The sequence below is a fragment of the Haliaeetus albicilla genome, chromosome 2 (assembly GCF_947461875.1).
Source record: "Haliaeetus albicilla chromosome 2, bHalAlb1.1, whole genome shotgun sequence".
Lineage (NCBI taxonomy): Eukaryota > Metazoa > Chordata > Aves > Accipitriformes > Accipitridae > Haliaeetus > Haliaeetus albicilla.
Window position 1 is genome coordinate 44,965,033 of NC_091484.1, and position 27,822 is coordinate 44,992,854.

A 27,822-nucleotide genomic window follows, 5' to 3' on the forward strand; every position below is an offset into this window, starting at 1 on the left:
AAGAATCGTCCTTTATCTTTGCATGGACTCTCACACAAGCTGGCACAGTCTCAGCTGAGGCCTCCAGGCATAATAAAAATGCCATATAAATTCCTGTGCTCTTCCCCGCTGCAGGGAAATGACCACAGGGAGAAGCTATTCACAGACAACCCGCATCTGCTCTGTGTGGACTCACCTCCATTTACAGAAATCAGTGCGCTGGCAAGGGCTTGACTTGTGTCATCCCCCAAGGTGATGTTTATACAGTATGTTCCAGGTTCCTCAAAAGCTCTCCTGATGGTGAGTAGGCATTCATCAGTGACGATGATGGGGTCGCATACCACACTCTTGGACACCTGGCACGTCGGGTCAGAAACTACTGTACAGACATCTGTGGGGAGACTGGTATGGGAAGAGAGAACACATTACACCTGTGGAGTCCTATTAACCCAGTTCATAGACACATTGCACTGATGCCCCGGTTTTATGCTGGTGCCTGTTTACTGAAATCAGTGGCGCTACAGTGATTTAAGAGTGGTTTTACTAATACGTTATATATGTATTTTATATATACCTATACATTTTCTATATACATACATGTGGATTTTATATAAAATGGATATATACAATCTATAAAATTATCTGCTTCTTTTACATCTCATTTAACATTTTATGGTGATCAAAGAATTACCTGCCTCAAATCGGATTATAAAGTCCGTTACCTGTAATACACATCATTAAGAAAGGAATGCAGATTCTTATCTGTAGTATCATGTGCCGAAAATGTAAACGCTAGCTTAAGAGAGGTTAATTGTTTTCCAGTTGTATTACCAAGATGATTCTTGTACTTCTCAGTCCTCTCAACTCTAATCCCCTTCTAGGAGCTAGGAGTATTAGTGCAATGTTTTCCTATCCAAGAAATTGCTTGGACACACCCATTTACTCTAAGTGTGAAAAACCATGGCCAAAAAGAAAGGGTTTCCTTCCAATTTCAGTAGACTGCTTCCCATTTTACAGTAAGTGCTGAAATCTTGTCTTGGCCAGGAAAATATAGACTTGTTTCTCCCCACTGTCTAGTTCTCTTATTTTTACTGAAGCTTGACATTTGTTCTGAATCCTAAGAGCCTGGCAGTAACCTCTGTTGCCATACTTTACAAAAGAGACTTGCATTATCTTTAGTTCCAGTCAAGAAATAGAAACACTGCAGTTCCCAACTTTTGTTCATGCAGCTGCATCTAAGTGCAGACAGCATTCCAGCACCTAATTATTTTTAAAGAGGGAAGATTGACAGTTTCATTCACACACTTACCTCCCTTGGCAGGTAACAACAAAGTCAACCAGTGAGTTTTCAGCTTGACTTTCTGTCATCTGGATGCTCATCATCTGAATAATATTTACCTCAAGGATTCCCTCTGGGAGAGGAAACAGATGTCAATGGTAGGGCACATGACAAGCTCTGAAGTCTGTGTGTATAGAACCTCAAGTGTTTGGCTGATGCTCAGTTCAAGTCTTGTTTTCCATAACCTCCTCCCTCCCTTAGCACTCCTCTTGAAGGGTTTGAAAGCTGAGAAAATTTCCAGTGCTTTCCCGGTGAGGCTGCTCCTTTCTGCTCCGCTTTATTTTTCTATTATTATTATTTACTTATTTATTTTACAGTTACTTCCCTTTCCCACTACACGTGACTTCTGTGCATGCCAAGGTCAATACAACCTTATGTGACCCCCCCAGGCCGGTATGCTTCAGGTGTGGCAGGTTCAGAAGCTGATGATACAGAAAGTAGTGATATGGTGCACATCCCTGCCAGCCATTTTCCAGCCCAGGTGCCTGGAAACACCACAGGTAGCATGGGGGCAACCATCAGCAGGCATCCAGACCAAGGCCCAGCCTCATGTGTCTGAAACCAAGGGGCTATAACCTCTGCTGCTAGGTCCTGGCAGAGCATGTAAAGAGACCAAAGTCAGCCAGTTAGCTGTCTGTACATTAGTCTTTAAAAATGTCAGCTAGGTCCAAAATAAAGATCTTATTGTGGGTCTTAGGTATTTGATAAAGGGAAGCCTAAAGAAAAATTATCTCTACCATACATTGTTGTACATTATTAACCCCATTCCTCTGTTCAGGTGTTGACCTACATCCTTACCTACGATAGAGATACCAGTTCTATAGTATCCATTTCTGTAAATATGGCAGCCTCCATCAGGATTATCTTCCATTGACTCGACAGCGGTAGAAGTGTCTGAATTAGAAGATACTCCAGTCGTTACTGTTGAGTTGAGGGAGAAAGAATAGACACACAGCTTTAGAACAAGTTCAGCTTAGAGGTATTCTGAACATGGCCATATATTTCAACTGCATTCATTACATAGGTCATTAGTGACTTTGGTTTGCAGCTGTGCAGTCATGTGTGTATCTGTATGGGATCACAGTAATAAGGCTTAAAGAAAACACACATGCCCAGCATAGAACCCTGGAGTGGCCTGGGTAGCCTTACTCTAAAAGCCACATTGCTAGTCACCCAACTCTGTGAAATAGAAGTGAGAGTGAAAGGTTTTATATAATTAAACACTTCTTTAAAATTCCTAAATCAATTCTAGAAGAAATCCAAAGGCCAATAAAAGGTTTAAATCGCTCTCTTTAATAGCAGGTATTTTCCCATTGCTCTACATTACAGCTAGTGGAAAAATGAAGAGGGGAAGTAGTGAAAATTATATCTTTCCTTTCATTTTTCATTCTCACTCAACATTTTGGTAAAAGCACATATTAAAATTCTGAAATTTGAAAAATATAGCCACATTTATAATTTAATAGTAGGAGTATTATAACTACCCAGGCTGAAACTGCAGGCCTTTTACAAACCTTAAACCCCCCTGAGATGATAAACCAATGCTGAACATAATGAAAGTTATTCTGAAATATGATAGTGCATAAATTTAAAGTGGAAAAGCCATTCTGGGTTAATGCCATGTGCAAATCCCATATTTTGGAATATGAGTAACTTTCTTCTAGTTCAATCCAATCTCTTTTAATTTTGGGTGGAAGTTAATGCAAACCAGAAAGGAACTGACTGTAAGAGTGTTCTGAAATACTTCTTTCTCACTTAAAATTTACATCTTACCTCAGAAGATGAACCTGAGTAGGCAAGGCTAAAGTCACTTGACCTGGTGTGGTAGAGGGTGTAAAACCAAATTTATATGTACTGCATGTCCATCTGAAGACCTCTGTATGCTGTCACTGTTGCAGTAGAACTGGATATGTAATGTGTTAAGTGTGTAAGTGATGCCTACTGTAGAATCATAGAAGAGTTTATGCTTATTGATTCTGTCTCTAAACCAATTTATAGAGGGTTTGCAGAGCCTTGCAGCTCTTTCATTGATGACAGTAAAACTTCTAAAGATACGAACTTAAAATACCAGAATTTAGAGTTTTAGCATAGCTCCTAATACCACTGCTCTTCAATAAACTCTTACCTGCTGAGGTGGGCAGTAGTGCAGTAGGTGTTACTGGCTGGCAAGGTACAGGTATAATGGCTTGGACAGTTAAATTCAGAGTGAAGTTCCCTTGCAGAGTGTAGGTGTGAGTTGTAGTGGAACTGCTGGCTACAAATAAGCCACTTCCATCTCCAAAGTTCCACTTGTAGGAGATGGCAGAGTTATTAAGATAGTAGGTGGGATCATGGATCTTCACATCAAATGTGATTGGTGAGTCTTTGATAAAAATGGAGTCTGAGATGTTGCGGTCATGTTTTTGGAACATACTCACAAATATTGGAATTTTGTCTGGAGGGGAAAAAAAAGAAGTAAATAAATAAAGCATACATACCTGGCTGCAAACAACAAACAGCTCCAAAGTCCCTGAACAGCAACAGTCAAAATGTGAGACATTAACATGGGTTTCTACTTTAATTCGATTTACTGATCTGAGGAGTGAATGTCAGTAGGAAAGTGTTACCCAGAAAAGTATGGGAAGAAATGAGGAATCACAGGCATCTGTGGAAGATTGTGTTTCCTCTCATAAATAATTTTTCATTACAAAGTAGAGGCATCACAACTGAGCTAGATACCAAGGTAAATTACACTACTCAAGGCAATTTACCAGAGATTCCACATCCATATTAAAAACCTTTCTCAAGCCAATGTCTTCTTTTCGTGCCAGATGATGCTTGTGCTGAATTCTTCTGACACCTAAACAACAAATACCCCTAGTATTTTATTACAATTTATTCCAGCATGCTTACCTGTTACAACATAAATGGCACTTGCTGTTGCAATTGGAACATATGCTGAGTGCCCTCTCCTGTAAATGGATACCGCCATCACATGTTTGCCAAGAGTGATATTTGCTGTGTTGACTGAAAACATCACTGAAGATCGTCCAGTTGTTTGGTAGTACTGACCTGAAACAGAACATGAACTTACAATATGTTTACCCCTTCAGCCTAGCTATGAGTTGTTTTAAGAGAAGCAATATCTCTGTGAATCTCGGATTGTCTAAATCAAAATGAATAATTTAGAATTGTCTTTCAGTTATCTGGCAGGTGTTTTTGGAGGACTGAATACATTTACAATGTATTTACTCCTGTTATTTCTGTGGGTTTTTTGAAGGTGTCAGAAAGGTGTCTCAAATTTTGCTAACCTAAGAGAAATTTGCCAAGGCATCTACATCTTTCCAAAGCAATTACATTAAGTCATTAGGATTATGTAGTGGATGGTGTTACCTCTTAGGCATTTTAAGTGATCTTGTGTTTGTATGCTTTCAGTGTAGCAAGAAGGTATAATACCTCTTGCTTCATACCCTAAGCCCTTTGTATACATTTGCTTGTTTGTTTTTGTAACAGCTGATTGAGGTAGGTAAATAGTATCACCTCTACACAAAATTTGGGACATTACTATTATTACTCATGCTGATATTGATGGTAATACTGATTTAGCCAGGCTAACTTAGGATACTAAGATTTAGTATGTAGCCAATGTCAGGAATAGCCCAACCGATACTGAAAATCGGCATCTGCGGCCAGATCAGTACCATACAGTCAGTGGCAGTTTTCACCTCCCCAGAGGCAAGGAGTGCTGCACCGTTAAACTGATCAGAAGATATACAGCACTATGGTCTCTCTTAAATTTAAGAATCTGAAGTGGCAATGAGCAGTCAACAAAACATCTGACTGACTGCTTGGACCCTCTGTTTTCCTAGGAAAGGATCTTGAGTATTACTGAAAGGAAATTAATCTTCTTCAGTGGTAGTACTGTGAATGCAGAAGAAAGAGAATCTCCTGGTAATCCGTGATTTCCCGACCGAGCAGCTAATAGCCTCTCTGGAAAGCAGGGAATGAATTTGGGATCTCCACTCAAGAGCATGGAATCCTTTTTAAAGAACTTTTACTAAAACATACTCGACAAATGAGTTAGTGTACAGAGTGAATATAAGCTTTGTAGCATCAGCCAGACCAAGGGATATCTTGCTGCACTAACCAAACGTGTGAAACACATAGACAAAGTTCCTTCTTCTCCAGCCAGGATAATGAGGGAAAGGTCTCCCATCTGGGAATACATTATGGCTGTGGTTGCTTGTGCAGTTTTCCCAGCCACAGTTGTCGATCCATTCAGTCCAGTTGTAGACATAGACTTGCTGATCCTGGGAAGCTGGAGGATCTAAGTGTAGAAATAGGACATGTTCCCGGTCAACTGAGAAATGTGCAGAAAGTCAGGAAACAGGAGGCAGGCACCCCAGGTTATAGCAGTTATTGCACTTAAACAACAGCTTAAGTGAGGTATTTTTAGACTGATATTTGGTTTTATAAGATTGTGCTTTGTTTGGTTTTTAATGTAAACACCAGATTGTTCTGGCTTGGCATTGTTTTATTTAGAAGCTTAAAAAAATTTTACTGTCTCATGGGCCAGACATGATTTAAAATTGCTTGCTGAAAAGTTGCTGTTGACTACACAGGATGCTACTCTTTCAATGGAGTTAGTGGGGCTACCTGAACATTTGGCAAGCAGAAACTAAAATTTTAAGTAGAAATAGCAGCCATGGAAGCACTTGAGGAAGTGACTTAGTTTGTTTTGTCAGAAAAGTTTTCTATGGCACCTTTAAATAACTTAGACATGAATTTCAGTTCCTTTCTAAGTAATAAAAGGACAGCTTCCTTCCCCAAACAGCACAACAGATATTAAGTAGAGAATGGATATCAGCAGTTAACAAAACATTAGACAGTCAAAAAGTAGAACTCAGGCTGACAAAAAAAATTGCTGATATGTCTGGAAATGAAATTGCTTTGATCAATAAAAAACTTTGTTGAACATTTATGAATTCAGAGGAAGAAATGTACAACAGCCTGTTTCACTCTAGATCTGGTAGCCTCAAACATTGGAATGATGATAGTTTTTTTGCTCCATGTAACTGTAAAAAAGATTAAAAAAGGTGATTGATCAAAAGATTGCTTGATTTTAAAATGATTTATTTTCTTGATTGTTTTTAATTCTTAAAATGTGGGAATGTGAGATTTACTCTTTCTTGAGGGTTTTTCAAGATGCAGATGATGGTTAGTGAGTTCTACAATTCCTAATTGAAAAAAAAAATCTCAATTTTATAAATTGACAGCTTTATAAATTTGGAAGAAAACAGTGTAACTCTGCAACCTTGTGACTGAGCTGAAAAGCAGTAACAGTTTTGTTAGGAAGCGAAATTAACATCACTGTTTTGGGAAGGCAATTTTATAGTGAAGGCAAATCTTAAATTACCTAGTCATTATATATAGTGGGTGCAGAACAGTGAAAATACCACAGTGATCTTCTGAGGAGAGAAACTGGTGTGGCACAGGTTAGACATGCGTGTAGTTATCAGTTAAAAGCAACATGGCTGTTGTTCATAGAGTGTGCCTCTGATGTTTTAAAAGATTCATGACATGTTCACCCCAGCACCATAGTCAGATGCGTGTATAGCACAGGGAGACTGCCTTTACCTACCCTGGGTACAGTTTCTCTCGTATATTATGTTGCCATCATTATCTTCTTTTTGGCACTTGGGAAACTGGAGAGTCACAACAAAGGTCACGTTGGATCCTACCAGTGCTGGGCTATCAGTGTCCAATTTGGCTGTCACCCTTCCACCTGTATAAAAGAAAATTGGTCTTCAGTGCAATAAAGGATGCATCAGAACAGTAGCTACCTTCAGCTGTGCACTATTTACATTAGAAATGCTTGATTGATTCCTCTGTTTCCAAGGGGTTTTGTGCTCCTAAATCACTTGCACTCTTATCAAAACCTCAACTTAGAACAATCAGAGGGACTCATCATATCCCCCCACATCACTTACTGGTCTGTTCTTCATTTCCTTCTTAAAGCTAAGAATATGTTTTTTTACCCATGGGGGTCAATATATTCCAAAGGAGAATATTTTTGTTTCTCCCCAGGGATGCAGCCTTTAGACCTCAGCTCAGATGGGGTGATAATAAACAGGGCCTTCATTGAAGTTGGCAAACTGAAGCCCACAATGCCCTACTGAGGTAGCAGTTGAAGCTACCTGTCCTTCAGGACATGTTTCAAATAATGGGTTGTCCTAGAGCCCTCATCATCAATATGGCTTGATAAGTATTAATGTCTGAGACTATGAGTCATGGGAAAGCATTCACCGTAACAACTCACTGTTCTTCTTCCTCAGACAATGTACTGGGAATGGTACCAAAGCCAGTCATCTCTAATTTGCTATTCCTTGCAGCAGTGGTGGATATTGCATCTGTGAAAAAGCACTATAGCACCTGCACTCTTCAATGAGGTGGGTTTTCTGGCCAATTTTCTCAGTGTCTTTGAAATGCCTATGTGCAATCACCTTTCCAGCAGTCCTTCCATCTGGGATCTCCTTCTTCCCAGAAAGGATAAAGCTTTTCGTTCCATTTATTTTGATCACTAGACCAGCCTTGTAGCTTCTTGTAGGATGTGACAGAAGTTCTTCCGTGGCTCAGCACATCTTGAAACCCTAGAGAGAAAAACAAACATGTAACGTAATAGCATTTTTCCCGCCACCCTATAAAGATATTGCTCTTATGCTGAACAGCCTTCTTATTACAACTATATTCTTGTACTGATTAGAAATCTCTTCACCAGTAGAAAGTTACAGAATTTTATCATCACAGCTATAAACACATCAACTATAACCAACATAAAGACAATTCCACTACTGACAGACTGATGTTTTTCTACTTGCACTATTGCAAGCTTTCCAGAGAAAGAATAAAAAGGTTTACAATATTTTGACAACATCAGAGCAATTGTTTGTATGAATGGACATAACTCTGCAACAATCAGGCTAGTTGTACACAGGTTGCTTGATTGCTGACTGCTTTGTGCTTGCCTGGTGATAAATCTATGAGTAAAAGGCTAACAGGATAAGTTCACTCTGTGTCTGAGTTGTGCTCTAATGGAAGTTATGCCAGGAATTAATTTTGACCCAGTGAAGCTTCTTTGGTGAGTTGGCTGGTGGTTTGGGTGGTAGGGGTGGAACCAATTGTAACAGAAGCTGATATTTCCAGAAAAGGAAATTTAGAGCTGAATAGTAAATTCAATGTGTTTATAATATAACAACAAAAACGTATTAGCTTCATGCCTATTACTTTAAAATGGCTCAGATATTAAGTAACTTTAATAAGCTCGCTCTTCTCATATTACTACAAATGATGGGCTCAAACTTTTCCCAGGCCTTCTAGGATCCGTCTTTCTGTCATGAAGTACATATAATGAAAAGCAAAGTAAATATCCAAGTAACCTGTAGGAACATGTCAACCACTGTAGGATGCCATAAAAATATGTTTGTAAGTAGGCTCATCGGCAGAGTTCCATTAAAGCCTGGGGGCTTTAAACAGCTCTGTCATGTTAATCAGCTAACTGCTAGGCGTGCCATTCTGTAACAACATCAAGGGAGTTAGGATTTCTGCTGTTCATGGCTTTATTTTAAAGGTAGCTGATGTTGGATGCTTCTGAGATTTATACCCAAGTGCAACGAAGAGTTGGATGACTTCAAGGAAAATGCAGAGACCTGTAAGAAGGGCAAGAATGGCCCTGTGTGCTGTAATGTAACTGGCTGTGTTGGAATATCTCCCAGTTTTGGAAAAGGCACAGAACAGGTGTAGCCAGTTTAAGCATGGTCTTTATGGGCATGGGACTCCTAATTTTACTGCAAGGGAGAACCAGAGAAACAGCACTGAAGAAGAGGCAGGAGCTGCTTTCTCTTGGTGTTTTATTGCCCAGTGAGATTTCTGCTGGGCAGGAAGGACATCCCTTGGCCAGTCCCATCCTAATGGTCACTCCGAACTGACGCTGGTAGCTCTCTCCCAAGTCTTGAGGACTGAAAGGTTCAAGGAAAACAGATTTTGCCCTCAGAGACATATTCTCTCACGGTCTTTTGCTCCTACAGGAACTCCCCACAGTCTCACTTAAATCACTTGAATCAAGTCTTCCCTGCAGATTTAATGTATTTTGATGTGAGCAAAGCATAACATAACATCATGACTGGTATTTACTTAATGGCCTGTATCACATGCTGTATTGTTTTCAGTCTTGGTCAGAAGAAGAGTTGGGTAATGTCCTTCAGAAACTTTTCTCAGGAAAAAAACAGATTAGCAAAGTATAAAAGTATTTCACAAAGGCTTATCAAGTTCAATTACATTTTAGGTCATTAAATTCATGCGTAATCTTATTTGAAAGTAAGCGGCCAGGGATTTTTCCTAATTTCTTTTCCCCATTCTCTTTGATTTTATCTAAAAATTATTTAATGAATAAAAATGTTTGAATTTTGTTAGATCAGAACATTTCAATCATTGTTTTTTTCCCAAATGCTCAATTCATCAAAAAGAGCTGGAACACTTTTAATTTTATAAATGCTTTTAATTTCGAATTTTCATTAACAATCCTTGAATTCAGAAGTCATTTTCTTGTCCAGCTTTGGTAATAATTGTGGTCACTGCTTCTAAATCACAAGCTCCTTAGGCATTTCTGTGCCTCCCTGATGTGCTTTGTTTATTTCAATCTAATATAAAACATTTCACAAGCTTCAGGACAAGACAAAAGACATTTTTTCAGATGAGCAAATACTTCAGCACTAGTTTCTCTAACACATCGAACTGAAGATTTTCAGTTGCTGAATTTAAAGGAACAAAAAGCTTTAATGTATTTCTTTAACAATGAAAAACACTCAAGAACAGATGTTGGTCATCATAACCAAAATTAGAGCAATTCAGTTCAAAATAGAGTAATATTACACTCTAAGGAGCAGATTACTGTAATAGTTTTGGTGAGGTGATCATAGGAGAAAAGATCTTATACTCTGATTGACTTTCTTCTTCTCTTTCTGTTTTTCATTTTGGTGAAAAATGTAGCAAAGACAAGAAGCTCAGTGTTTCCCGTGATAGTGTGTTAGCCATGAGAGAATGAAAGCCAATGTTAGAATAACAGCAATAAAAAGATGACCTAGCTAAAGAGGATGAAAATGTATTAGAAGTAAAAAGGCTGATGTTATGGCCAAGCTAAGAAGACAGAAAATAATGTAATCTTTCTAAAGTTACATATAGAAACATAATAAAGCAGGGCAAAAAAGAATTTGAGGAACAACTTGGAAAAACATAAAACCTACTAATTAATCTTTTTTTCAAATACAAAAGTAGTGGATAGCTTGCCAGAAAGTCTGTAGGGCCAAAAGATTATGTAGATACAAAAGAAGCATTCAGGGAAGGTAAAGGGATAGCATGAAAGTCAAATATGTTACTTTACATTTTCATTCACAAAGGAGGAGTATAAGAGGTTTCTGTGCTAGAATTTTTCTTTACAGTGATGGAGAGTCTCTCTCAAAATGAAGTTTTGGCACAAAAAAAAAAAATTATAGAACAAATCAACAAAATGAAGTTGTCTAGATAGGATGGCTCAAAAATTATGGAAGTTATTCAAGAATGAAATAAATGAGCTATTAACCATAGCATGTAACATCTTGCTTAAAACTGCTTCAGTGGCCGAGAAAGGAAAGTTGGCAAATGCTATGACACTCTTTAAAAACACTTCCAGGGAAGATTTAGAGGATTACAAAAAGTTTGAGGCTCAAATTGGAGAAGCTGGTAGAAACAGCAGTGAAGAACAGAATTAGCAGATACAGTGGATTAATATGATATGCCGTAAAAGGAGCGCATTCCTCACAAATATATTCAAGTTTCGCTGAGGGAGCCAGAGAGCATGGGAACAAGGCTGACCTGCTTCTTATAGTCTGCTTGAGTTCCAGACACATTTGATGAGGTCTCTCGCTAAAGGCACTTAAAGGAACTAAGTTACCGTGGGATAAGAATGAGGGATTTCACATGAATAAATAATTGGTTAGGATATATGAACCAAAAGTTATGCATAAGTAGCCAGTTTTCTCAATTGTTGAAATAATTTAAAATGTTCATCATCTGGAAAACAGGTAAACAGTAAAGTTCTTTAATCTGCTGAAGACAGTGTCTTAAAGTAGTAGAGGGGAGGACTGTGTGAGACTCAATGACTCAAGAATACAACTATATGAAATTCAGCATAGGTAAATGTAACTTTACTTATAGAACAACAGACTCTAAACTAGCTATGGCCACTCAGAAATGAGATCTCGTAGCTTTACAGTTTTGAATACAGTGCTCACTGGTAGTTGAAAAACTAGGGAAAGGCTAGATAGATAGAGAATGAAGATGAAAATGTCATTACAGCATTGTATAATTCCATGTGTGTTCATGTGTTGAATACTGTATGCTGCCCTGTTCTCTACAGGTCAAGCAGGGTATAAGAGAACTGAAAAAAATACAGAAAAAGGTGGCGAGGATGCTGCAAAGGGATAGAATTGTTTCTTTATGAGGCACAGCTAAATAGACCGTGTCTTGAGCCTGGAGAAGAGATGACAGAGGAGAATATAAAAACAGAATCACGAACAGCATGGAGGAAGAAGCAATTTGTCACTATTTCTGAAAGTACAAAACTTAAGGAGGATCAAATGAAACCAGCAGGTTACAGGTTCTAAGCGCATAAAAGATATTTCTTCATGTAAGGCACAGTTAAGGTGTGAAATTTCTTGCTGGCAGGATCTTGTGTGTGCCAAAAATATACATGGCTTGCAATCAAAACCCAAGTGCGTGAACGGATGGAAGAAAAGTCCAGTAAAAACTGTTAAATACAATGACTCTGCATCTGATAGAGGCAGTTCTGGCGCTATAAATCACCAGAGGCTGGGAAAGTGTCCTGAGGAAATACCAGTATACACTTGCCCAGTTATGTATCCCTTACTGTTTCCCATTGGAGACAGGTACAAGGCTAAATGGATACTCAGCCGGACCTCAGCTTTTAAGGTCTTCTGTTTCCTTACTGTAGATTCTGGAATTTGAGCCTAAAATCCCATTTCTGTGTTCCCAGCCCTGAGCTCAGGGAGTCAGCCTAAGACTTGAGTCAAGCTGGGGGCCTGGAAAGAAGCAGAGGACCAGCCCACTGCCTGCCCATCGTGGTTTGAGGACCTAATTCCTTGATCAGCCTCCCTGAGGTTGGGGATCCACAGGTCTGGGTCTCCCAGTGGGAAGCACTGCCTCTGACCTGGTCTCTCCCAGCCACAGCTGAGCTGGGCACACTGGGAGAAGTCCATTCTGCATCTGCCTTTTTAGCTACGCTTGAGTTGGGGAAATATTGTTACGAATTTCTTGAAATGAGCCAAGGCTTAGCTCCGGTCAGCTCCGTGTATCTGTGGAGCGCAGGAAATAGATAACTGAACAGCTCTTGGTGTATTTCTCCAGCTCAGGTGACATTTCTACCCAGAGCCAGGTGATTCTGAGGTGGAGCTAGCTGTCTCGCACCAGTTCCCAAGCACAGCTCCAGCAGTCACTGCACATGCAAGGAGCAGCCGTTTTTACTGCACTGGCTTGGGCTGTCGAACCCGCAGGGGCAGGGAGAGAGGACGGGGTGAAGGAAACACTCACGTGTGGCGGCAGCACACAGCACTGCTTCGGTCAGGAGCAGGAATCCGAGGTGGCGGTGAACACTGCTCATGGTGCCGGAGACGCTGCGTCGGCTCAGCGTGCGCAGAGGAGTAGAGAGTGCCCAGTGCCTGCACACGGGAACTCCTCCAGTCCCCACTGAGAAGTGAGAATGAAGTTTCTCCGCTTCTCTGCTCTCCGATTAAATGAAGGGCCCCAGGACTCATCATGTGATGGAATTAAGCAGAGATGCATGATTTTGTCTTCAGCTTCTTTCAGCTCATGTGCTTATGACTCATTCCCTTTGCTTTCAGCATTCCCTGGGATTTCTGAGACCTGTTTAGAGCCACACCATTTACCTCGCAGGCATTTTTATACTAGTTTTGCACTATGATCAATTTTTGTACTTAATTTGTTTTTAAAATAGGAACGTCTATTTCTAGAAGTCCAAATTAACTCTTGCCCCAGCCTGATTTGCAAGTGCTACTGCAACAGCTCACTGCATTTGATGGACCCATCACTACCTAACCATGTGTCTCTCCCTACATGCTGGACAACAACTGTAAACTAAATGGAGACTGGCCAGTTCTAACACATCCCTGGACTTGGATCCTGATCAGAGTTGATTGTTAAGGAAAATGTTATTTAAACATTAGTGGACACATGTGTGTACCATCTGACCACAGCTGCACAATACAATGTGCCTATGGTTAGAGGTGTGATCATAGACCATAGGTTGTGACGGCCAGTCAATATCTAGCTCACAAGTTGCCATGACCTACACACAGACAAGTACTTCATTGTATATACTTCATGGTGTGTAGACATAAAGGAAAAATAGACTTTGCTGCCCAACCTAACAATGAGGTATAACCAATGGCTCAGGAGGACTAGGGTAATACAGACAGAGGGGCAAACACTGCACTTAGTGGTTCAAATTCAGGTTCAACATGCTTCACCAGCCCAGGTGTTCTGCGTGCAGTGCAGCAACTGAATTTTGTTGCAACCCTGGCAGCCTCGTGAAGTTTCTTGCTTTTGTTTGCAGCGAAGGACAAGCTTTGGTGAGATGGCATGGCATAGAAGCAAGTACGGTCCTCAAGACAGGAGTTCAGTAGTGGTTTCAGTGATTCCAAAGTATAGCACTGGCAAGTGAGACACTGGCTAGCCAGGAACCAGCAAGTTGGGCAACACTAAACCATTATTATTTTGGGCAGGGCACATGAAAGTTTGTAAGTCCAAGGCACTGTCAACAGAATGAAGAGACTGGCCAGCGAAGGAGATTTTAGAACTGTGACTACTTACTCTTTTTATTTTTTTTTTTTGTTTTTAGTTTCTTCCATTTTTCTAGCATTTTCTGTTAGCTGTGTAAGTAATTGTCACTACTCGGAGCATGCCAGCCAGCATTTCTCTCAGTGACGCAGGCTCTGATGTCCAGTCCTGTGCATCGCAGACTCGGTGCTTCAGCACCCTCCTGGCTGGGTCCAACCCTCCCTCCTACTGTCGGCCAAGGAGAAGGGTGAAGGCAATAGCCTCAGGGATATAAGGCTTGTTTAAACTAAGCCCTCATCTGGCAGAAAGGAGAGGGAGCATATATCAAAGTCAAAGCTGTGACTGACTATGCAAAAAAATCATATGACTGCAGCGTCCTCATGTGATTGTTGCTTTTTCATTGTTATTAAATCAACTACATTCCCAGTTGAAATGTCAGGTTTCGAAGCCATTCACAATTATTTTTTAAACTGTGTGGGACATTAATTTTAATTGCGCTCCTTTGTTTCCAGGTTGTTGATCCTAGAAGTGAAAAATGACCTTCAAACACTGTGTTTCAGCACTGGGGGCCTGATCCAAAATCTGCTGGGGAGAAAGGAGGTTTGAATGCTCGTTCCCAACAGGGTTTTGAGAACCTCCAGAGGAAAACTACTGACAACAAATGCCTGTTAATTAAAAACAAAAATTTATCAGCCTAAAAACAATAAAGTTGGTTAGGATGTAGTTTTTTGCCATGTTATTTGATACATGAAATTGTTACATAAATACTGAGTGACACTCTCAATAAGGGCCAGCTGGTGGAAATTATTAAACAAGTTGTAAATAGACTTCAGGGGCACTGACGATCAGGGCTGTGGTTAGAGGAATCCAAACCCACCAGGGCTGGGATAATGACTAAAAGGTGGCCGTACTGTGATGATCTGGTCCTTCGTGTTCTCCTTCCTCAGCTCTTGGGTCTTAGACTACTCATTCCTGGAGGGCTGACACAGAAAATGTTTAGTTCTGCTTGTGCTGTGGCTGCAGCTGACAGTGTTAGCAAGAAAAGAGGAGAGGATAAAGCTGTATAAGAAGGGAGGAAAGAGCTAGGAGGAACAGAGATGTAAAAGGAGTGAAGAGAAGAATAAAAAAGCCAAGGAAAAGTATGAGAAGTGAAGACTGAAGGGACCCCCTGAAAACTGAGCTGACTTCTCCAAGTGTCCCAGCTGTAGCTGACTCTGTCTGAAAATGAGTCCATCTGAAACACTGAAGAGTTGCTTGAAACTGGCTGATCATCACCAGATCTTAAATTAACTTCATAGTTTTTACATTATTATTCTTGGTCTCTGAGAAACAGCTTTGCAGTTAAAACAAGTGAACCGAATTGTGCAGCTGTAAAAGAGAAAAGATTTTAAATATATCCTAAATATTGTCCTAGCAAAGAAACACACATTCAGAGAGATTTAGGCTTAATCTGACAAAGAAGTGGGTGGGTAGGAAGTGCTTGGTACTTCACAGCTTTAGCGCCTTGGTTATTAAAACTCACTGAGGAGATATACATCTCTGCTACCTGCAGGCCTGTCAGATGACAGGGTGTGAGCACATCATGTGTACCTGCATGTCTAGACTGTGACAGAGCTGGCACGCTCGCACCGGTATCACACCACCATCGTCGCAACATGAATACAGGAATTGTTAATCACTGCTCACAGGAACCTTAAAAAAAAACCAAAAAAAAAAACCCCAAAGAGATTTGAAGAATGAACTTGACTTTTGGCCAAGCCAGCAAAGGAAAATGAGACGATCTTGTTTTGGCAACCAGGTATTTTTAGGTCAGTGCTGTCTGCCATTACCAGTGGTCTCTTGAGGGAACTCTGCTTAAGGCTGGACAAATTCCCTTTCTGGGAAGAAATCACCTGTGTCTCGCCTCATATGTGGCAGTGGCCATCAGCTGAATGAACTGAATGTGTAAACAAAGCTGCATTAGCAGTCTGCAGTCTGTCTTGTTGTACAGGGGAAAAAAAAGCTCTACAAAAGCTCCTGATCAGTTTATGGCACCATCCAGCTCAGTTTATCACTGAAAAACAAATTAACCCTTGCAACTGGACAAACAGTCTTTCAGTAATTCCAGCATCTTCATTTTTCGCTTTTGTGGTAGCTAAAGCTACGCATTTTACCATTTTTTATGGGAAAGTATTTCCTTGCAGTCATACTTTTTCTCCAAATTCCTGTGTTGGGGTTGATGTTTTCCAAATTTGGCACTTGACCACAGTATATATTTCTGGAGATTTTTTTGCGATAAAAGTAATTTTTGGCCTGATTTCCTCTAGAGGGAAGGCCCAAATGAGCATGCCAACTCTCCGCCTTTTTAGGGGTGTCTTTCTGTTCCTCCCTATGAATGCTAAACTCACTGCTCAGTCACAGCCATGTGTGTGACAGAGTGCCCCCAAATGCCTCATGAAAGCAGCTTGTGGGGAAGGTAGGGGAACCCCCAAAATTGTTTACAGCACTTTGACATCAGCAAATCCTCACAAAAGCTCATCCTTGGGATGCAGACCCACAGAACACCCTGGTCCAATCATCCCACACAGGTGGACTTGGCTTCCCTGCCCATGGGAGTTCTCACTAGTTTGTGCAGATGACCAGCAGTTGAAGACAAAGCACGATAACAGATATCGATCCTCCAGACTGCACCTTGCATCTTTTTTTAAAGGTGTGTAAACAAAGCAAGTTTATTCAATGTCTCTGGGCAAGTTGGGTTGTTTTTTTAAACTATGGTGTCAGTGCAAGGAGGATGTGTAGCTATGCTGGTAGTCCCAGTGCTCTCCTGCTGCAGCCCATGGTCTTCTAAATGCCTCTGTGACCTTCTAGCTCGCTCTGTGTGTACCTCAGCTGACCCACTTTCAGTTTTGAAGCTGCCACAGTTCATTTGCAGTCTGGACATTGGTTTTACTGTACTACTTTTCTCATACTGATTTAATGAACTATTAGGTGGTTTATATTCACAATGATTCACCAAGGCACAGTCCTCTTCCAATCAGGAGAGGAAATAATTGTTGTGAAAGTGCATGATTATGACTGTGCAAGACCCATATTTTACATCGTATTATAATGAAATCCATTCAGGCCTCCCTGTTGCTCAGAGAGGTTTTGTATCATTCAACTCAAGAGAGAGCAACCAAGCTATTGCTGAAAAGGTCTGTTTTCTCTAAAGACATTCATTGATAGTTTGGCTAGGAAAAAGAGAAAAATGTCTTCCAAAAAATAACCCAGGAACAATCAAACCAGCAAAAACCAAGCAAAAGGTGATGTATCAAAGAAAATATACTTAACAAAACATCTGCTGTGTGGTCATTTTGGTGGGAGGACACTGAAGGAGAAGTAGTCTCACAGCCGAAGTTTGCTGCTTTAAAGCTTTTCTGAGAAACAGTATAAACTGAATGTACTCAATTGTACCTTATTCCCTGTATATGCTATGTCTCACTTATTATGGACTGGGGATAAGAGTTCATCACAGAAGCTCAGTTGTTTCATGGTCCAGTGAAATTGCCTTGACTGCTCAAGAAATAACCTCAGCACTTCCCTGAAGTAGGAGTCAGAATAAATGAAAATGCTGGCAGCTGAACTTTAGCATAACATACTCTTCAATGTGTTAACAGCAAGAATATGGGCATTTTTTGGACTCTATTCCCACTGACTCATGGCTTTAATTCAGACAGTAACCTCTTCCTTAGAGGCTAGACCCAGCAGTGAATATACAAGCAACAGAGAGGGGAGAAAGAAGACGAATGTATTATACAGCAACCAGCTTTCTGTCTGGAAGCCAGTTTAGATAGTAGCATTTATGGCATAAAAGGAGGGAAAACTCTGAGGAAGTGGAGCAGTTCTGCTCCTAGTGATGTGTTGCTGTCACCCTAGGACTTCTGTGGCTGGCAGCAATTGAGGAGGACTCATTTGCAGGCCTGGAGGGAAATAGAAAGAAAAAGGTCGTACGGGTTTGGGTTTTTCCAAGTTTACCTGCTGCCACTTGCACGGAGTGGTCACGGCTTGCTGGGACCACGGGTTAAGCAGCCAGGCCCAGGAGGAGCAGCCTGGTTGTGCCGAAACTTGCCCGTCTCCACATGCACACATGCATCACCACGTCGACGCGTCTTCAGCTGCTGCGGAGCAGCGGGTGGCAGGATCAGGCCCTGACGGCGCAATACGGCGCAAGCAGGGGAGGGGAGGAAGCCCGGGCTGGTAACGCAGCGGTGCAGCCCCCACATCAGCACGGGTTACTGCCCCAGCTCTCCGACGCATGGCTGGAGGGGCTTCTGCTTGCAAAAAACTTTAACAGGAACTGCTGTTTTTCTTTCACTGGGAGAAAAGTATGTTTTTAATGTCCTGTTTCCAAATGCATTACATAATAATCTTTAACAGTTCTGATCACATGTGGGCAGGGAAATATATCATTACATATATTAAATAGATAGGAGTTAGTCTTCTGAGTTTGTCTTAAACACCAATATCCTTTATTTATATTCTCTGTGATCGGAGAATTAAATTTGCACCGATTCTGTTTTAAATCTGCATCGGACTATGGATATTTTGTTTCAACTTTCTTTGCCAGTACTGGAAAACCTAACATGACTTTATTGTGTTACTGTATGAGAACCAAAAAATTGATTTAATACAGCAGCCTACTTGCAATCCCTGGCTTAAGTGAAGTACTAAGGGTAAAGTCTCTCTGTCTAGCATGTGTAATGCACTGATCACAAGAGCTATGAGCTCTGCACGGGAAGTACTGTATGACTTGATAAGAATCATTACAGAAAATGTGTGTGCATCGTGTAACAGAAAAATCTGGTTCTTAGATCTATAGTTTAAATTGTCTCTCCTAAAAAAGCAAAATAGCTTAACAAATCTTTCCCTCAGCCATGCTGCTTAATGGCAGCTGGCTGCTCGGAGCACTACTGTATGCCAGTGGTCTGGAAGGAAGAGAAAGCTCTTCCGTGCCTAACGCAAGGGGCTTGCTTACATTTTCACTGCAAATGGTTCAGTTCTGCTGCACGTGGAAAGAAGTTGAGCAGTTATAAAAAATAATTCAGATCCAATGTAACATAGTTGCAGTTCTTCTCGGTAAAGGACATTAAATCCAATTTGGATAGTCTGAATTTAATCCTGTACTGTAAGTGTCTGATATCAAAGTATAAAAAATGGAATAGTCATGAAGAAAAGAAAGTAAAGAGATGAGAAGTGTAAGTGGAGGAAAATGGATTGTACATTCAGACCTCTATAAATTTACATTGATTTTTCATGCTGCAGTTGTGGTGAGCGGTGTTTGGATAAAGGCAAAAATTATGTTTTTATGAAATAAGAACAAAATGATAAAATGGAAATAGAGGTAATTTGATCTCTTAGTTACCAATTGTTTGCTACATTTCCAAGTAGCTGGTTCTTCTATTACTACACAATACAAAAGAACTTTTGGCAAGAAAAAACGGTTATCGAATGGTGCTGTGTAGAATGAAAAATAAAAACATAAGAAAAATCAGCGTTTGCTAAGACATAGACACCAAGGAAACTCAAGTTGTAAATCATTCTTCACTGAGCAATTTTCTTAACAGTTCAACTTCTGTGGATGTTCTGATAACAAGTAAAAACATCAGATGGGTGCTGAGGACAGACTAATTAATACTAATACATTTCCATGTATTTGAATTTTATTCAAATCAACTAGTTTCATCAAGATGTTGACAAATATAAAGAACTGCAGTATACAGCCCAGATGACTATATTTATTTTATTTATAATATAATTGGAAGTCAAAGCTTCTTTACCTTGTCATGGTGTTTGTTGTCTAGGATGAAATTCAAAAGTCTGAAGCTGGGAGCAAACTTGATGAAGCTGCTTAACTGTTTTGGCAGCTGAATTACTGGATTTCACCCAGATATGCATCGATGTTCCCTTCCCCTCCTGTGCCCCTATACTTTTACTTGGCACATACATACAAACATTTACATTTTTAGGCAGAAATAATCTACTGAGTAGTCTGGAGGTCACTGACCAGCAAAAATGAGCAAATGAAGCTCACGGTGAGAACACTGTCTGATGCCATCAGCTGCGGTGATGCTGCCGCTTGGCAGTGGGATGAGGAGAGTAAAGAGCATCGCTGAGGCACCGTGTCACCGGGCTGGAGCGCTGGCAGCAGCAGCCACTTTTCGGATCAGTATTGTGCATGGATATGGTTTTCACCAATACCTCAGAAGAAATCCAGCTCTGGCTTCTAGTAGAAATCTTTAACTGTAAGAAATTGTCTCGTTAAACCACAGCTGAACCATCAGAACAGTGAGATCAGTTTGTTTCCTTTAATTTTTTGCTTGTGTCATTACACTTAGCACAAAAGTGACTTAGGATGCATGTGTCCCTTGTCTAATTGAAGCAAGATGAAAAGCTTCATAGTAAATGCACAGGGCCATGTGACTGAGGAGAGAGGGTAGAGAGATTTTTCGGAAAGAAAATGTTAAAAACATCACTACTATCTGGGGGTGCTTTGCAGAGAGTCTGTAATACAGGGTTCTTTATCATCCTCTCCATCTCAGCCATCTGAACGGTAAGAAGGAAAGCACAATGAGGTGTTCAAAACATCTTCAACAGCTAGGAAAAAGATGCATGAATATGAAGAAGGAGACTCCGCTGCCACTCTACTCTTTGGGTAAATAACTTTCTTTCTAAAAGTAACAGAGGAAAACCAAGAAGAGGGAGGATTAGTAATAGTTTAAGCAAAACGAGGGCCACAAGCATAACAATAACTAAAAATACCATGCAGCTGTATATGTAATTATCAATAACCACCATCAGTGCTCTGCGTGCTGTGCTGAGGAATGGCAGTGTGTTCCTGACCCCATACATCCCCCCAGCACCTCTAATACCCTGTTAAGGACTCGTGCTCGCACTGATTGGAAATGTCTGAAGGCAACTTTGATTTATTTCTTTAATTCATATGAAATGGGAAGGTTCTGAGAGAAAGTGATCAAAGATGACAGTTTGGTTTGGTGGAGCAGCCCACCAAAACATCATAAACCAGCTCCCCTTCCCTCTGGATAACCCAGCATGGTCTTCCCAGGAGCTAATACAGTCTCTCCCCAGGATGGACACAACACTGACAACTGCTCCTCTGTTTAAGCAGCTAAAAATGCCTCTGGCTATCTAAATTCAGTGGAAAACTGTATGAAAGTCACAAAGTATTTCATTAAGAATTTAGTGTCAGGTCTTCAAGCCTCTTAGAATTACAGCAAGTATAAATAAAACAAGTAAGGAATAAACTGCATTATGACATTTTTAAAGTCAAATGTAGCAAGGCTTAAGGACGCTATTTGAGTATCTTGAAAGGCACAGGGAGGACATTTACACTGTTCCATAGTCACATGCTTTGGACTTCAGGTGACATTTGTTGGGAAGCTTCAGGACGATGTGTTTATGCAGATAGGAGTCAAAAGCCCCGGAAAATACAATCTTCTTGAAATTTTTGCTCAAATTACAGAACCTGCCTCTTCATCACAACTTTGTACTGAAAGCAGAGGGACATGCAAACTATGTCTTATTTATCTACAACATGTTTAATAGTTTTCATTCCTACAGTATTTGAATGCTTTTCATGTGTTTTCAGATTATGCAGAACTCTCTCATAAGGTATTTGTAATAGATATTATTTTTAAATAGAAAAAAAGGTTCAAGTTATTTACAGCAGAAGAAAGGTGATGATTTCCTGTTGGGTGGGGAATCACTGAATCATTCAGAGCTTTCAGAGGGCTTCTCCTTAAAACAAGTGTCCCTGATACGCAAGAAAGGCTTTGGCTCTCAAGAGCTGTGTCTGGTTAGAACATAAATGAGAACTATACACTATTTAAATCAGAGCAAATATAGGCTGAGACAAAGCAGGCAGTTTAAAAGAGACTCCACCCCTACTCATTGCATTCTCGTTGGACAGGTCCTTTTCTTTTGCTATGCCTCAGTCTAGGGCCATTTCAATGGCTGTAAGGGCTGTAGTAATGTCTGCAAGGGTCTATTGCCCAGTAGTGACCTTTGGTTAAGTTTCTTCAGGGTTTAAGTCAGTCCTCTCATGCTTTTGCAGAATGTTGTGTGGAGAAAGAGTTGATGGACACAAGTTTTTTGCTAATAATAATTTACAGAGATAATGCTGAGAGCAGGCAGCTCTGTGCTTCAAGATACATCACAATCTTTAGGGAGAGCTTTTAAATTCAGTTAAATAATGACTGGTGTGGGGTATTATAGTGGACAGTTTGGGAGACCAGAAAGGTATTTAATTCTATTTCTTATGTACCTGAAAACCATTGAAAGGAAGCAATTTTGTAGCTGTCTACCTAACCTTCCATTTACCTTTGAAGTCTCAAAATCAGCATGTATTGATTTAAATCCTAACAGCCTACAACAGGTTTTCAAACTGAATAGGGTGAGAAATTTTAAAATGTCATAGGAATAAAGACAAGATTTTTCTGGTTAGGGCAAAGGGTTCCTTCGATGTTTCTAGCTTCCCAAGTTTCTCTGTAATTAAGAACTGGTGAAACAAACTTGCTAATGGAACCACTTAGTGTTAGTACCACAGCAGTATTTAGGGGGCATAATCAGCTATCACTGCTTTGTGCTAAGCATTTCATGACCACGTAATGATCATCCAGGCAGCCAAGCACCAGTATTGCAGGAATGTTTTCATGTGCTTTTGTGGTTCTATGGTATGGCCTCAGCTCAGCCAGCCTTTTACCATGCCAGCTTTGGTGCTCTGGATAAATGCAATCCTAGTTAGTACTTGCCTATTACCTATATAATTCATTGGTCGTAAGCAAAGGTTGCTCTTGTATTAACTCAAGCCCTTGTGGTAGCCATACGACCAGCAGGTAATCTTTGGTGGCTTCCACCTTGGCCAATACAGGTAGCAACCCTTGGGAGGCAGGAAGAGAGGGTGGCAGCAGAGAATGAGAATAAGTTGCACAGTTCTACCTTTTTTTGTACGATTAGGGTAATGTTTTGACGATCCAGGACACAAACCTCAGTGGAACCTGTGTGCCCACAGAGAGGAGAAGGTGCACAGAGATGCAATCCTCTGCTAGGGACCCAAGCAAACTTTTACAGTCATCCTTTTCTCATTACCATTGTAAGAGACTTCTCAACACCTGCTTCCTTGCTTTTACCCTCTCAGGCTGCAACGGGCCACAGCTGAAGCAAGCGGGAAGGAGCCTCTGCCCCCTGGCAGTGCAGATATTCGAGGCGCAATGCAATAGCCCTCTGCTTTCTCTTGTTTTACACTTGGACAGGGGAAGTCTTGCCTGACTGTTTCGAAAGTTTTATTAAGCCTTGTACGATAACTGTGTAAGAGGTCACCAGCTGGTGATGATGGTATATGAGCAGGCAGAAGCTACGTCAAGTTAGAGGAGATGCGGTTACTGGTTCAGTGGTGTTTCCTGTAGAAAGCCCATCAGAGCCGTGCTCTGGAGCCTGCCTGAGCTTCAGTTTACTGGTGAGGCTGAATATTCTTATTTAGATGTGAGTTGCCTTGAATATTTTGGGGCCTTTTTTGGGGGTAGTCGTTGCTCTGCAAAGTAAAGGGGACTGAATATAGTCATACACGGTCAACTCTTTCCAGTTTGAACAGAGGGAGCCAGTGGCTGCTTGGGCTTCTTGAGTTTGCTGTGTGCGATGGAAAAACATTTCAAGTTGTCCAAGTTCGTTCACATTCAGACTCTCCTCTACCTTAAGCCTTATGGAGTAAGTTTTGTTAGGTTTAAGATTAGAAGATGATGAATATGTTGCAAATCTCCTCAGCTGATATTTATAGCCAGCACTTTCCTCAAAATAATCTGAGGGTATGTGAAACGTCTTGAAAAACTTCACGTGTTTTGGCAGAAATGGTACTCTATGCTAAAGGAAAGAGCAAACAAATTAATATAGTGCATCATACGATAGGATGAAGGGTTAGTGATACAGTAACGGGTTAGTGAACAATCATTGCTAGAAACTGGCCAGAAGGCCATCTTATTATTAAATAAGATTGTTATTTCCAGTTTCATTTAAGTGAAAGGTTGTTCATGGATTCTGTTTCATTGTAGAAGCTCTTCTGCAATGATCCTGTTTTCCCCATAAGCTCTGGGAGGGTGGAAGGTCCTACAATGGCAGGATCCTAGGAATGATGAGGCTTGGGGTCCATCAGCACAGTTCTTGGATCATGGATAATTTCACTGATTTCAGTTAAGTACAAAATTGGCAGCAAGTTAGCAATCCAGTGTGAAGTTAGGAGGCTCAATTGTTATACCTGAACTTGCAAGTGCAGTATTGCTCCTTGTTCCTGGGTTAACTTCATGTTTGAACATGGAAGAATTTTGCTTTGATATTTGAAACGAGTTGGTTTTGACCCACAGAATGTGCTTATGAAACTTAGTTTGCTATAGATCGGTGCCCTTTGTCCTCTGTAATACCCAATGGGGCAAAAGTCTGGCAGACTACTCTAGATACTAGATTTATGTATGTGCTGATCAGCCAGCCAGTTGTTAACAGTATTCATAGCAGCTGAGTTTTGCCTGTTTTTCTTTCAGTTGCAACACTAATTTTGGTCTCCTTCCTCATTCAGCTGCCAATTCTTACTACAGTTATGAGAATACAGTCATCTTGGAGACTTAAGTGCCTGGAAATTAGCCATGGGCTTAAAAAAAAGTGACTGGTGCAGAAGGAATCACAGACAGATGATCAGACAGTATAATCAAACCCATGTTATCTTCTCAGGAAACCTGCTAAAATTGAGTAATTTGAATATAAAGCAGAAAACGTCATGAACTGGCCCTCAGCAGTTTTTTGGCTCCTGTGCACTGTGTCAGAAACTGAAATTGCCATTTGGGAGTCCTGCATCCATAGGGAAATTTTTAGATGGCTAACAGCCAGCATCACAGCTCTGGGGCATCTTTTCTAGAGATGGGTCCACACGGAGGGTCTGCAAGAGCTGAGCAGGGCACACAGGATACACAGCGTGCACTGGGGCTTCTCAGCTCCTGAGTCCTCCAGCTGACCTCCAGGGTCCCGCGAATCATCACAGACCCAGCATCAGAGATGGGAACTCTGTAAAAAGCAATTTATTTCCTCTTTCCATATACCAAGTACTGCAATGTATACAGACTCCTAAGTAAATGATCTAGGATGCATAGGTATAAATTACAGCCACACACACACTAGCAGATTTTTAAAAAGAACAAAAAAAAGGCTACATATTGTTCTCATGTACTCTTTAGTTCCTTTATAGGACTCCGTGTGTTTGTGACTGTTTCTGTTATGTTATTGTTGGAAGAATAAACCTTCTCAAAGTAGATCATCATAAGGATGGAATGTGTCCAGTGACCACTTAAGTAGGAGAAAATCTCTTTGCTGCCAGAACCAGTTTATTGCAGCTGTGATGGAGAAGCATCTTGTGTGCGTTTGTTTGTTTGTTCTCCAGTACTGTGTTTCATATTGAGACACTCTGCTAATCTCTTCAATGTTACCCAATATTTTCCAAACCAAAAGTAGATAAATAGAGAAGAAAAGGTCAGCGATAGCTCCCTGTTTTTTCAGCACAGGACAACCTTATATGTTGTCAGATGTCCAGCTTAACTTGGTTACCTCGGTACAGACCTGTTATTGGCAACCAGATGTATTTTCTGCTGCAAGGATTAACTCAGATTGCTTGTGTTACTTGTATAATTTGTGTTCTTTGATAGGCATTGCTTTCTAGTTTTACTGTGGAAAAAAAAGGATGGACTTGTGCTTCAACCACATAGCCAAAAGTTAGGGTGTCCAGGCTTTTTCCCCTGGCAGTATCATGGATTTCAGCAAACTTGCCCCCCCTTTTTTTTTTACCTCTTTTCCTCATCCTCTGTACAGCATTGCTCAGAAGGGAAAACCAGGAGAAAGTTACTCTGATTGTTAGGAGATACAAATTAAGCAACTGTTAGCAGACAGACTACACTCATCATTGTGTGGAGGCCCAGAGGTGCTTCCTCCTTCCCTGGGTTGTACACCTGATGGATGACAAAATGCTGGTGCCGCCTCTGCCTCCACTGCACAGCTCGGGATAGAGACCCTCCCTGTAGTGTGCTCCCTGCTGAAGGGGTGGGGGACTAGAGGACAAGCCGGAGAGGAAGGTACATCACTGTATCGGTGTTTTTTAGGAGAAAAGAAACCTGGCCTGCTTCAGAGAAGTGTCTGGAGAACCAGAAGCACTCTCTTAGTAGGGGCCAGAGGGGAGCTTTAGTATCTCTGAGTTTTAGGTGTGGTCCTGAGAAGTAGAGGCAAAGACAGCTGTCTGGGAAGAACAGGCAGGAGGAGCTGACCAGTGGTTATAGAAGATGATTAAAGGTTAAGGGGGATTCAATTTGCTAGAAATCTCATATGATGTGGAGCTTGTGTGAGTAAAGGGCACTAATGGGACAGAAGCCTGAAACAGCACCAGCTGGAAAGACAAGTCACGCTGGAGCTGTATCAGCACCCACTTGTGACATACAGCTCTGCTTGTGTTCCCGGGCTGGCTTGGAGGTGTCTCAAATTATTCATGAATACTGTGTCCCCACAGGGTCGTCGGTGTTGTATGCATGTGTGAATTCCCCGGTAGGCTTCAGGAAGAGGCACAGACCTCTGGAGAGGAGGGGGTTCTGGTGGCCGTTTCCCTCCGCAAAACCTGCGCGGGAAGGCCAAGGGAGTTGTGTCCCCCAGTATGCAGAAGCGGGGGACCAGGGAGCCTGGGGGGAGTGTGAGGCACGCAGGGCAGGGGTAAAGGCATCAGTCTCTGGGAAGTCAGGTGGGTTAGACAGAGATGACTGAACCAGACTCCAGGCAGGAGGATCTACAGTGAAATTTGAGACAGCCTTATCTCAAGGCAGGCAGATCTGCCTGCAGGCTGGGTCTCTTTTTTATGCTGTGCCAAGTTCCTACAGGGAAGTTCAAGCAGCGCTTTGCTTTGCAAGGGCCTGTTGGTCCCCAGCCCCGTGGGAGCTGCTGAGCAAGCACACAGGCCGTGGGAGAATGCTGAAGGCTCTCTTCTGCCCCAAAGAATTAATGTATACCAAATACAGAGGGTTCTTCTCTGCCTCACCTACTGTCCATTTATCATACAGAAACAGTAAGTGATACCAGGCTTTTTTTTGAACAAATGCAACTCATGGTTATAAACTGCTATTTCAGTTTTATATAATTTTAGTTCTATTTCATCATTACAGATATACTTCAAGAGAAGCCCATACTTGCAGAAGTAAACTACAACAACAAAATCTCATGTGACTATAAGGAGTGCTTTAATACTGAAGTGCATCACAAGCCAGAGCTGTACAGATGCTTCTCAGGCTGAGAAAAACACAACAGCACTGGTTAGACAGAAAAGCTAAGCTATCGGAGATCAAAACTGTACCTCATTAGTCTCCCTTTAAAAGTGATGTGACGTGGTTTTACATGCACACACGCAAATGTTGCTTGTTTGATTCATACAGGAGGGTAGGTTTATTTGGTATAATTAGAACTAATCTAATTACTTTTTAGGGCATATGCAGTGGGCACATTTTGTGTAATTTGCAAAGATAAGGCTCCACGGAAGATTTACAGAAGCATGACTCAATGCTGACTAGAAAGCATTT

General features: G+C 41.1%; 1 protein-coding gene and 1 long non-coding RNA gene across 4 annotated transcripts in view; one reads left to right on the top strand and one right to left on the bottom strand.

Moving 5' to 3' along the window:
• GPNMB (glycoprotein nmb) overlaps positions 1 to 13,224 on the bottom strand; it is a 16,785-nt gene extending 3,561 nt beyond the window's left edge. The window contains exons 1-9 of the mRNA XM_009918954.2: positions 12,938 to 13,224; positions 7,801 to 7,947; positions 6,939 to 7,082; positions 5,445 to 5,624; positions 4,211 to 4,369; positions 3,444 to 3,752; positions 2,117 to 2,239; positions 1,289 to 1,391; positions 176 to 381 (exon numbers count right to left, since the gene is read on the bottom strand). Of these exons, the coding sequence (XP_009917256.2) occupies positions 176 to 381; positions 1,289 to 1,391; positions 2,117 to 2,239; positions 3,444 to 3,752; positions 4,211 to 4,369; positions 5,445 to 5,624; positions 6,939 to 7,082; positions 7,801 to 7,947; positions 12,938 to 13,007 (1,441 nt within the window). The 5' untranslated portion in view covers positions 13,008 to 13,224. The remainder of the gene's footprint in view (positions 1 to 175; positions 382 to 1,288; positions 1,392 to 2,116; positions 2,240 to 3,443; positions 3,753 to 4,210; positions 4,370 to 5,444; positions 5,625 to 6,938; positions 7,083 to 7,800; positions 7,948 to 12,937) is intronic.
• Positions 1 to 15,849, top strand: part of LOC138682482 (uncharacterized) — a 24,132-nt gene extending 8,283 nt beyond the window's left edge. For 2 of the 3 annotated variants that reach the window (XR_011322571.1, XR_011322567.1), the window contains exons 4-5: positions 115 to 1,416; positions 14,716 to 15,849. This is a non-coding gene — a long non-coding RNA (uncharacterized lncRNA). The remainder of the gene's footprint in view (positions 1 to 114; positions 1,417 to 14,715) is intronic. The other variant, XR_011322568.1, reaches the window with a different exon arrangement.
• Positions 15,850 to 27,822: the final 11,973 nt, after the last annotated feature.